This window comes from Schistocerca serialis, chromosome 4, assembly GCF_023864345.2.
Source record: "Schistocerca serialis cubense isolate TAMUIC-IGC-003099 chromosome 4, iqSchSeri2.2, whole genome shotgun sequence".
In the NCBI taxonomy this organism is placed as follows: Eukaryota; Metazoa; Arthropoda; class Insecta; order Orthoptera; family Acrididae; genus Schistocerca; species Schistocerca serialis.
The window spans coordinates 244720112-244733094 of NC_064641.1; the positions used below are offsets into that span (position 1 = coordinate 244720112).

Sequence of the window (12983 nt, forward strand, 5' to 3'; positions counted from 1 at the left end):
TTGGATGTACCGTGCACTATTCAGTGTCCCCTCGACGATTACCAGTGGTGTACGGCCAGTGTAGGAGATCGCTCCCCACACCATGATGCCTGGTGTTGGCCCTGTGTGCCTCGGTCGTATGCAGTCCTGATTGTGGCGCTCACCTGCACGGCGCCAAACACGCATACGACCATCATTGGCACCAAGGCAGAAGCGACTCTCATCGCTGAAGACGACACGTCTCCATTCGTCCCTCCATTCACGCCTGTCGCGACACCACTGGAGGCGGGCTGCACGATGTTGGGGCGTGAGCGGAAGACGGCCTAACGGTGTGCGGGACCGTAGCCCAGCTTCATGGAGACGGTTGCGAATGGTCCTCGCCGATACCCCAGGAGCAACAGTGTCCCTAATTTGCTGGGAAGTGGCGGTGCGGTCCCCTACGGCACTGCGTAGGATCCTACGGTCTTGGCGTGCATCCGTGCGTCGCTGCGGTCCGGTCCCAGGTCGACGGGCACGTGCACCTTCCGCCGACCACTGGCGACAACATCGATGTACTGTGGAGACCTCACGCCCCACGTGTTGAGCAATTCGGCGGTACGTCCACCCGGCCTCCCGCATGCCCACTATACGCCCTCGCTCAAAGTCTGTCAACTGCACATACGGTTCACGTCTACGCTGTCGCGGCATGCTACCAGTGTTAAAGACTGCGATGGAGCTCCGTATGCCACGGCAAACTGGCTGACACTGACGGCGGCGGTGCACAAATGCTGCGCAGCTAGCGCCATTCGACGGCCAACACCGCGGTTCCTGGTGTGTCCGCTGTGCCGTGCGTGTGATCATTGCTTGTACAGCCCTCTCGCAGTGTCCGGAGCAAGTATGGTGGGTCTGACACACCGGTGTCAATGTGTTCTTTTTTCCATTTCCAGGAGTATAGCTCAGGTGTGAACCATAGGACCAACAGGACTAAGTAAACTTACTCTGTGCGTGCTGGACAAAAGAAGCCAAGCATCCCTTGCAGCAAATACTTTAATAAAAGATTTGAAACTGCCTGCCATTGATGAATAACAACTTAGTGTTTGCATGTTTGAGTCTCGTACTAGCTCCTTGCGATGGTGTAGCATTGTCAGTTTCAAAGTTAGAAGATGACTTACATTGGCGCATGTGAAGGTGACCACTGCTTCACAACACAGCCCAGAGTTCTACAAGATATTAAGAATGTATCTTGTGTCCACCCACTGCAGTTAGCTGATCCACAGATAGATTCCAAAGAAGATATGCCCATGGAGGTTTTAATTGACAGTGATAATCACTAGAAGTTTGTCACTGATGGTCTACCAACTTGATTTCTAAATTCATTGTTCTATTTCCCAGCATACTCAGGTAGATGCTCAATGGGAGCAAATCTGCTATTTTTGCAAATTTAGCTGTTAACTTTGTACTTCAGGCTCATATGCCCACATATGACCAATTAACACCATTCTGGGATTTAGAGACAACTGCCATAACTGTGCAGCATGTTACAATAAAGACCCACAAAGATTCTGTCCTCCTCCAAGAATTTCGAGCATCTTGTCTTGTGCATGATACTCAAAGAGTCATTTGTCTACCTAAGAAATGAAATATTATCTTATATTCTACTAACAGACTGATGCAGAAAGTAGATCTATTAGTTACTTAAGAGAGTTCTTAGTAACCACTCCTTAAAGGATATTTACCACTTCCTCTTGTCGGACTACATTACAAAGAACCATGGATAGCTCAAGAAAAACCAAGTAACACCATGTTTTATCTTCTGCATCGGGCAGTTAAAAAAGAAAAACTTGGCAGAATAACGCGAGAACAATTTTTGATGCGCCTCCTCACGAGATAAACGCTCCTTCTCTCATCAACACATCAGAGGTGGAACTATATCTTCTGCCAGAAATACTTTTTTTTTTTTTGTGTAGTTTCAATTACATCCTGTGCCTATTATTAGTGACATTATGCAAGCATTCCTATAACTTCTCTTGCATGAAGATAACAGGGATTTGAAAAGATTTTTATGGCACAGTATTTTTTTGAAGTAGTCACGGAAACTACCATTTCTCTAGGCTTCCATCTGGCCTTACATTCAGTCCATTCTTGCATTAAGCAACACTGAAAGAACATGCTTCTAGACATGATACTGCATTTTCCGGCTCTCACAGATACCAGCCAACAATGTTTTTATGGATGACTTCATTTTTGGTGCAAATAACAGCAATGAAACTATCATTATGTATTATGGACTAACGACCCTCATGAAATTATTGAACTTTCAGTTAGTGAAATGGACCACTACTTCAAATCTGTTACAAGACTTATAGGTAACTGAAGGGTGAGAGATTACTACAGATATGTGTTTTAGGCATATAAGTACGCAGAAATGGACAGCTTTTATGTTAACTTGGATAATGTCACACAAAAATTACCTGATGGATCTACTACCAAAAGGAAATGACTACAGGCAGTAGCTGAATTTTGTGAGTCACTAGGACTGTTCTGTCCTGTCTCAATCATGGTAAAACTATTGTTCCGAGAAACGTGGTGAAACGGAATTGTCTGAAATGAATCGCTACCCAGTGATCTGACAACGTGATGGAATACCTGGGTGTCCACTTTACCCTCATTGTCTTGCATTCATATTCTGTGATGGATATCAATTAGTAAAAAAATCACAATATTCAGACTCACGTCCAGTAAGTTTCCCCTGACCCAGGGTTGTTTGTGGCTTTTCCTAACTCTTCCCATTTCCTAAACCTCACCAGTCCCTTTCCTTCACCCGTATTCCTTCTCCTTCAACCCTTCTGCCAGAAGGTGGAGCCACTGGCTCCTCCTCCTGCCAGGAGGACGAGCCACTCGCTCTGAAAGGTTGCAAATTTAAATACCTTTATATGTTGTATTCTCCTGTTGCGGTTTGGTGAGTAGATTTTTTTATCTGCCGAGATATATTATAACACCTCTTTCATAGCATTTGCTACTGGAGTCTGATAAGCATCTCTCTGACACTCTCACACTTATTAAACAAACCTATTATGAAATGAAATGTACCTATGTTCTTCAGACTCTCACTCTCTCTCTCTCTCTCTCTCTCTCTCTCTCTCTCTCTCTCTCTCTCTCTCTCTCACCCTCTCCCTCCTCTTCTATTAATTCTATTGGCAAGGGCCGCAAGAGCTGACGAACAGTGTCCAAGAACTGTTCTGACAAGGATTGTGTAAACTCTTTGTCATTTTTGAATGAGCTAAATTTCCTAAGGATTTTTCCAATTTGTATGTCTTGCATTTGCTTTTCCTGTATCCACTCTTATGTGTCTATTACACTTCTGATCACTCAATATGATTACTTTCAGGTATTTTACAATTGTGATTGTTTTTATTGATTTATTGCCAATTGTGCAATTAAGCAATAATGTTTTTTCCTGCCTATTAATGTGCAATACTTAACATTATCTACAGTAAGAATCAACTACCAAAGCATCAATCTTCAGCAAGTCTTCCTGTATTTTTGTAGAGTTTTCTGGCATTGCAACATTCATATATACAACAGCTTCATCCGCAAACATCCTCACTGAATTCTGTCTACTAGGAACTTCAGAATACAGTGACAGAACTGATCCAGTATTCTGGTACTTTGTTGTTCACTATGTCAGACCAGAACTGTATGGGAAACTTTCTGGAACTCAAGGAACATATCAGTAACTGGGGTATCATTTTCTCCTGCCATATGGCTCTCATGGATGAACACAGCAAGTCAAGTTTTGCAAGACAGCTATTATTGAAATCTGTGATGATTCCTGTAGAGGTGGTTTTTGTTCTTGAAAAATATTGTAATCCCTAGATCCAAACACTAAAAAAAGGTAAAACATGTACAGTAAATGCACTGTAAATTATTTGAAGGAATGGCAGAAGACAGATTGTAGTGTTTGTATATGTGGCATACAGCAGTAACATATCAGACATTTGTTCACAAACACGGAAAGTCAAGTGATACTAATGTGGTTGCATCCGTTTCACCTACAGAAATCTGCATTTACTTCACGTATGATTTGTTAACATCCAGTATAGATTTAAGTGTCAGGAAGTCATTTCTGAAAGTATTCGTATGGAGTGTAGCCATGTATGGAAGTGAAACATGGACGATAAATAGTTTGGACAAGAAGAGAATAGAAGCTTTCGAAATGTGGTGCTACAGAAGAATGCTGAAGATTAGATGGGTAGATCACGTAACTAATGAGGAAGTATTGAATAGGATTGGGGAGAAGAGAAGTTTGTGGCACAACTTGACCAGAAGAAGGGATCGGTTGGTAGGACATGTTCTGAGGCATCAAGGGATCACCAATTTAGTATTGGAGGGCAGCGTGGAGGGTAAAAATCGTAGAGGGAGACCAAGAGATGAATACACTAAGCAGATTCAGAAGGATGTAGGTTGCAGTAGGAACTGGGAGATGAAAAAGCTTGCACAGGATAGAGTAGCATGGAGAGCTGCATCAAACCAGTCTCAGGACTGAAGACCACAATAACAACAACATGATTGTATAACCCTGTTTGCTAACTAGTATGTTTTTTACAGTAATTTGTATTCTTAAATGGCATTGAACTTTACTCATATTGTTTTGTGGTTATGTGGTTGTAACTGCTGACTGCATCTTTGAAACCTCCTGGTAATGCTCCCTGTCACTTTATGTAGTTGATGAGGAAACAATTAGAAAAGTAGTGTTTGACTTCATATACTCTGAATAAATATAATGATACTATAATAATTCTACCATGGATTTCATCACTGTGGTGTGTCTTTCAGCATTTCTTCAAGTAATTATGGATCACTTTTTCCCACCAGTATTGTAAAATATTCATGTTGTTCAAAAAGTTATTCAAGTTATTCAGAAAGCAAAACAAATGCTGTATTATTAAATGATGAAGCACTCCAAGAATGAGGAAAGAAGCTGAACATTATTAAACTATAGGCATTCAAGAGTGTTGGCTCTATCATTTAGCCCTAAAGAAGTTACAAAGATTAATCAGGTTACTAAAATGAAATCATTCTGCTGTCTATAATAGTGTTTTTGTTTCAGTATTAAAATCACTTGCTGACTTGACAGGAGTTCCTAAGAGACTTAAACTAGCTGTAGTAAAACACATCTATGAAAATGGAAATAATTGAACAACCTTTATTTGCAGACCTGTTCACTCCTTCCAGTCATTTAAAAATGGTTGAGACAGTGGACTGTGATAGAATACTGACACACTTTACTAGCCAGAACTTGTTAACTGTTTCTGTCACTTTCATAAAGGATTCTCCACAGAGAAAGCAATACAAGATGTCACAAATGTCTTGATAGGGCTAAGCAAGAAAATTTATCCTGTTCATATACTTTGTCACCTTGCCAAACCCTTCAACTGTGTGGATTGAAAAATCCTGCTAGACAAACTAAATTCTCATAGCAAGGTTGTAGTCTTGCCTTGTAACAGCAGGGGGTCTCATTGACAGACAATGTCACAGGCAAAAAACTGACCACAGATTGGGGGGAATGTAACAGATGAAGTCTGAAAATGGTCAGTACACGGCCACTCTAGTTCTTGACCTACATAAATGATCTTCAGTGACTTTAAAGGGCAGTTCATAAACGGTTGTGTTTGCCAATGGCACAAGTATACTAATTAAAAGTCCAAATACAAGCTGAGAAGAGACAGCTCGGATGACAGCTGAACACTCTGACAGGTGGTTTACAGCTAACAATTTAAGTTTTAATCTCACAAAGACTTGTATTACTTGATTACAGATAAGCAGTAATGGTCATACACAAATGAAGCACACTGTGTAAAAATCTTTTGTGTCAAGTTTAGTAAAAAGTTAAAATGAACTCAACACATACAGGAACAAATCCAGAAACTCATTTCAGCTTGTCTTGGTCTTTGAAACTTTTCTCATTTAATTGACTTAAAGACTAAAATGTTGGATTATGTGGCATATTTTCAATTCCTGTTGTCTTATGAAATTATCTTCTGTGGTGGTGTGTGTAAAATAGATAAAGTGCTTGTTCAGCAGAAGTGAGCAGTAAGAATATTGTCTAAAGTAGATCATTTTGTAGAAGTCTTTTAAGTAACTGGGAATAGTTACATCCTCTTCCCAACGCATTTACTCCTTGAGGTTTTTATTACTGACAGTAACATCAGTTTCAGCTGAACTGTGATCAACACAGTTACAATAGAAGACAGAAAAATAATTTTCACTTATGCCTACAACAAGCTCCTATCTGACATAAAACAAGAAAATGGAGTCTGTACTAGTTTGAAAGAAAATTAAAAATAAACATAATTAGTTACTTTTCCTACAAACCGTCTGAATATCTTTATTCAAGAACTGCAAAGTTTGTTAGCTACATGCAAGTACTAGTGTTCGTTGTAAAGCTGCACAACATGTACTAATGTACTGTAAATTGGACTCGGTTGTTACAGATATAGGTAACTATTTTCTTTGAAAAATGCCATTGTAGTCATGTAAACGTTAAGCTATGAATAGGAGACAAATATTACTTAACTTATTTGGTTGTTGCAGATTCTTGTTAATATTTATTTAAGTATTAATCCTTTTTATTTTAATAGCACTGAGTGAAATCTATATTGCATGTGTCAAATGCAGTGAAATTGTGCACAACCATTTACAAAAGGAATTTTTTAAAATTTCTACGTACATTAAACTTCCATTACAATTCAAAGTCTGTAACTGTATTCCACTTGTATATGTAAATGAATAGGAAATTTAAGATTGTGCAGTGAGAATGGACGTCATCCGTGCACCTTATGGTCATTTGTAAGGTGTAAATGTAGTTGCATATTACCACTGAAAAAAAAAAAAATGAAATGAGCGTACGCCGTAGTTGGCAGGGAGGCCCCATGCGGGGAAGTTTGGCTGCCAAGTGCAAGTCTTATTTCGTGCAATGCCACATTTGGCTACTTGCGCAACAGTGATGAGAATGAGGTGATGATGAGGACAACACAACACCCAGTCCATGAGCAGAGAAAATCTCCAACCCAGCCAGGAATCGAACCTGGGCCTGCTTGCATGGGAGAAGAGCATGTTACCACCCAGCTAAGCAGGCGGACATTACCCCTGGGTAGTAATGGAGGATGGTTGTAAAGGTTTTTAAAGCAGATTTACTTCCTTGAGGGTTTTTATGTTTTCAAGGCGTTTGCTTAAAAGCTTCAAACTCTTGTCAAATATGCCTCCATGGCATTGGAAAGTGTTGTTGTGAGTTAGGTGAAGGTTTTTGTTTAGTCTGGTAGTGTGTTTGTGGTACATCACAGTTCCTTTGTAGTCTTCTATCTTTTCCATTTAATTTACTTTATAGAACAGGAATGCTTCTATAATTTAAATATGTGCCAGATGAAGTACATTAATTGTTGAGAAAGCAAGTTTGCATGATTCGTTTGTTCTACTTTCATTTGTTATTCTAATGACATCCTTCTGCATTCTGTAAATATTAAGTGATGCTGGAGAGTTTCTCCATAATGTTACACAATAATTTCATGGAAGACTGAATGTAGGCACAGTAAGCACTCGTAATTGTTGTGGCACAAAGTTTCAGTGCTCTTAAGACATAAGTTTACTTAGCTTGTTATTAACATGTTTGACCTAATTTAGATCACCTTTCACTCATACATGTAGGAATTTTGTTTCTGAGCTATATACTTCTATGTTTCATAGTGCACCAGCAAGTATGAATAACATCTTTAAAACAGTAGAAAATGGCCTTTTAATCTGATACTTAGATAATTTAAAATAAAAAGTTGAGATACACAGGGAGAATGTTTGTCTCCTTGTATAATAATGTATAATGTTTCTCTAAGAACCCTCATTCAAGCCAGTTACAATATCTGCATCTAATTTTCTTTCCAGTCTTTGTCACCACCATCCATACCTTTTTGAACATTGTGTAAGAAACAGGAAAGTAAAGCCAAAGTACTAATATTTGCAGATGTAAGTACTGTTTCCTCGTACGTGACTCATTTTCGTGCCTTACTGCTCCACTTATTTAACATCTGGAATTGTAAAAATCAGTGAAAGGATAACATTCTGTGAGTCAGGCTGGGGTATGTCTGAAGTTTGAATGTGGTAGGGAAGTGAGAAAATCTGAATAGGGAAGTGCAAAGGCTCAACATAAATACTATGAGGTCCAGAGAATGAGTTTCTGTGTACAGTTTAGAGGTAGGGTGTTCTTGTCATTCTCTGCAGCAAACCAGCAAAAAATAGTTCAGGTGTACATGCTGATGTTACAAGCAGAAGATGAAGATGTAGAGAAAGTATGTGAAGCTATTGAACCAGTAATTCAGTATGTAAAGGGAGATGATAATCTAATAAGCATGGATCATTGGAATGCAGTAGTAGGAGAAGGAACAGAAAACTGATTTATGGGAGAATAGCGCTGCAGTAATAGGAACGAGAGAGGAGAAAACTTAATGAGATCAGCAATAGATTTCACCAAGTAGTAGTGAATACACTGTTCTAAAATCATAAGAAGAGGAGGTGTACTTGGAAAAGACCCAAAGACACAGGAAGATTCCATCTGGATTACATTGTGGTCAGACATATTCCAAAATCAAATATTGGATACTCAGGAGCAGATATAGACTCTGGTCATAATTTAGTAATGATGAAGAGGAAGAGTAGGCTAAGCTTAAGAGATTCGTCCAGGTGGAGCAGAATGGGGAAAAAAATATATATATGGCATAATGTAACATTGAGGACTGATAAAAGGGGCGTTTGACGCTCTCTAAGGCTGTTGATATTGTGATAAGGAGTACCACAGTAGGTACTTCAGTTGATGAAGAATGGACATCTCTAATGATGGCAATCAGAGGTATCGGACAGTCAAATTTAGCTACAAGGAAGGTATATATGATGATGAAATCTTGGGTAACAGAAGAAATACTTTAGTTGATCAGTGGAAGAAGGAAGTACAAAATGTCCTGGGAAAGACAGGAATACAATAATATGAGTCACTTAGGTATGAAATACAGTACATAGTATGTTCAGGAAGCCACGATAAAATGGTTATAGGAAAAATGCAAACAAATTGAGTAAAAACTGATCATCAGGACTGACTCACCATGTAGCAAAATCAAAATAACTTTTGTTGCAATTAAAAGCAGTAATATCAACGTTCAGAGCGGAATGGAAATTCCACTGTTAAATGCATAGGAGAGAGTAGGTAGGAGGAAACTGTACATTGAAGGCCTCTACAAGAGGGTGGAATTGTCTAATGACATGACTGAAGAAGAAATGGTAGTCAATGTTTAAGATTTAGGGGATCCAGTATTAGAGCCAAAGTATAAAAGAGCTTTAGAAGACTTGTAGTCAAATAAGGCAGAAGGGATAGATGACATCCATTCAGAATTTGTACAAACATTCAGGAAGTGGCAACCAAATGACAGTTGAAGTTACTGGGTGGAATCTGTGAGACTGCAGACATATTGGGGACTTTTGGAACAATATCATTAACATAACCCTGAAGATAGCAAGGGCAGATAAGTGTGAGAACTATCGCACAATCAGCTTAACAGCTTATGTTATGTTATGTTATGTTATGTGGTTTATTCATCTCATTTCATACAATTTTCAAATCATTTGATTTGATGTACAGGAGACATGTCAAGGTTTACAAAAGAAACTTTTTTCACTTTTTTAAGAGAACTACAAAAGTTTACATTATATTTTACATTTCTAAGTTACAGCTACACATGTACATAAAATAATAAATGTATTACAATCCCTGTGTTCAGATTGTGAAGCTGTCCTCAATGAATTCATCGACAGAATAATAACACTTTTCCACCAGGAGAGTAAAGAGCAATCTTTTCAGTGAACCAATCTCCATTTTAAATATATTACTGCCTTTTATTTTATTGAAAATTTTTAACCCCATATACTCTGGCGTTTGGGCATAAAGTTTTAAACGATGTGTTGGAAGTTTGAAGTTATCTCTGTGGCGAGTGCTGTAGTTGTGGTCAAAACGGAAATTGTCTAGTGTATGTTGATTTCTATATAGGAACACCACCATCTCATATATGTAAAGTGAGGGGATAGATAGTACTTTTAAATTTTTTAACAGTGGTCGACAGGATTCCCGTTTTTTTGCAACACACATGTTTCTAATTACTTTCTTTTGTAATACTAGGAGCCTAGTGACATTTGCTGAATTTCCCCAGAAGATTATGCCATAACGAATAACTGACTCAAAGTAGCAGTGATAAACTATCTTTCTGGTATCTATGTTTGTGGCACCTGACAAAATACACATTGCAAATGCTAAGTTGTTCAGTTGATTTGCTAAGTAATCTATGTGTACCTTCCAATTTAAATTTTTGTCAAGATTTAGGCCTAAGAACTTCACGTGGTTTGCTTCTGTGATATCCTGATCATTGCAAGTTATCTTTATTTCACTCCTTTCTACTGATTTAGCTTCAAATTGCATCATTTTGGTTTTAGTTACATTTAGTTTTAGTCCATTTTGACAGAACCAAGATTCAAGTTTTTCTAAAGTGTTTTTGGCTTTTTCTGGAATATTTTCAGATACCTCATTTTCAATTAGAACTGATGTATCATCAGCAAATAAGACTGAATGAACATCAATAGCAAGTGGTAGGTCATTTACGTAAAAAAGAAACAGATAGGGACCCAATATCGAACCTTGTGGGACTCCTTGGGGAACTGTTTTCCAGTCTGATGAATAATTGGTTCCATTTGAAGTTAAAATTACTCTTTGTTTCCTACCTGACAGGTAAGAGCTAAACCATTTTAAAGCAGTGTCTCTGATTCCATACATCTGTAATTTGTGGAGGAGTAATACATCACAGAGGCAGTTCTGATGCACTTGGTAATGGAAGTGAGCCTTAAGAAAATCGAGTTGTGTTTCTTAGGATTTGTTGACCTAAAAAATGTGTTCAGCAGTGTGAAATGGTTCAAGATGTTCGAACTTCTGAAAAATGAGTAAACTTTAGGGACAGACAGATAGCATACAGTAGCACAAATACCAAGATGGAGCAGTAAGAATGGAAGATCAAGAACAAAGTGCTCAGATTAAAAAGGATGTAAGACAAGGATGAATTCTTTTGTCCCTACTATACATAGAAGAAACAACAATGGGATAAAAGAAAGGCATAGGAATGGGATTAAAAGCCTGTGGTGACAGGATATCGATGCTAGCATTTGCTGATTATGTTGTTATCCCATGGAACTCAGCAGTGTATGTTAGTGGGCTATGGACTATGGGGAAACCATAAAAGAAGATAATTGAAGTGTTTGAGATGTGGTGCTGCAGAAGGTTGCTGAAAATTAGTTGGATTGTTAAAACAAGGAATGAAAAGATTCTTCCCAGAATCATAGAGGAGAGGAACATTTGGAAAACATCAGTATGATAGGACGTGTGTTAAGGCATCGAGTAGTAACTGTCATGGTACTAGAGGAACAGCAGAATGTAAAAACTGCAGGAGAAGACAGAAATAGAAGTCCATCCATCCATTATGATGCCCAATTTCCAGTATGATACCTTTCCAATTTTTGCAAAGCACTGTACCTATATAGGGTACTATTATGAGCTTGTCTCTCCCAAAGACATTTTGAAGTTACTTCCAGCTTCCCTCTGGGAGGAATTACGTTTACCCGTTCTGTCTGCATCTAGGGTTTATTGCATGACCAAATACTATATTATTGTTCAAAGAGCTTTTGTATCATGTAACTTAAGATTGAACCTGGAAACTAGCTGAGTATTTAACTAAGTAGATGTGGGAAACTGCTTAAAAACCACATCTGAGCTGGTTAGTATACCAGGCCCTGACATCCTGACATTCATCCATGAGGTGGATTCAGTGGGGGGAGGGGGGCTGGCGCACCTCCTCATGTCCTGGAAGAGGACGCTTTAATGCACCCAACAAATAATTGAGAATAATTGAGAAGTGTCAATCAGAATTGAAGAGTCTGCGTGGCACAGGAAAGGAATTTGTGGCACGCTGCGTCAAACCAGTCAGAGGGCTTATGACCCAGAAAAGTAAAAATATGTTCATTTGTTTTGAAGAACATACTGGGAACAGGAGAACAGTAAATACTCCTTTGCTACAGCAATGTTATTTATTTAGATGCAGTTAAAACACCGTTCTAAGTTTTATTAACTTTTAAGTTTGGAAGTGTTATAGAAATACCAGTAACTTTCAGCAAGTGGTCTGGTTATCCTGTCCTCTAAATCAACAACTGACACTACTAACTGAAAATTTGTGTGTGTGTGTGTGTGTGTGTGTGTGTGTGTGTGTGTGTGTGTGTGTGTGTGGGCGCGCGCACATGTGTGCGTGTGGTGTTTGTAATGGTTATTTATCACAAGAGAATTAATTTATTGCCTTGTTCTGGTGACTCCATTTCAAATAGCATTTTGTATTAAGTAATTTAGGGGCTTTTGTGTAATTTTGTATAGTTTTATTTTCTGGATTTTATGTTTTTTACTTATTTTTACTTGTAGATTGGATTTTCTGCGTGTGATGCTGTGACTAGCTTAAAACTAGTGGATGCTGGTGTTCCCAAGGAGAAGCTGGCACTAATAGCCATACCACTTGTTCCACTGCAGATCATTTTGCCATTGGTGTTAAGCAAGTATACTGTTGGACCACGTCCAATGGATGTTTACCTGACTGCGATTCCCTATCGGTGAGTGGAAGAAGTATATTTGTTATATAGTTTGAATTATTTTACTTCTGTTGAAGAGTTTGATGGTTGAACGTTCTTGATAATTGAAAACCAAGGCTGCATCAAGACTTGAACCTGCCATTTGTACATCTGATTGAATTGCGTATAATATATTTGGAAGGAATACACATGACATGAAAAATATAAATCTTGTAAAACTTATATTTATCTTAAGGAAGTGTCAACTTTAAAGACAAATAATGTTGAAGCCATTGAATTTCTTATAAAGGGAAGAATTTTCTGAGTGGCTCGAATTT

At 38.5% G+C, this 12983-nt stretch overlaps 1 protein-coding gene across 2 annotated transcripts in view; it reads left to right on the forward strand.

The window, feature by feature from the left end:
- Positions 1 to 12983, forward strand: part of LOC126473642 (acetyl-coenzyme A transporter 1) — a 71113-nt gene that overhangs the window by 33890 nt on the left and 24240 nt on the right. For both annotated transcript variants that reach the window (XM_050100832.1, XM_050100831.1), the window contains exon 6: positions 12503 to 12687. In XM_050100832.1, the coding sequence (XP_049956789.1) occupies positions 12503 to 12687 (185 nt within the window). The remainder of the gene's footprint in view (positions 1 to 12502; positions 12688 to 12983) is intronic.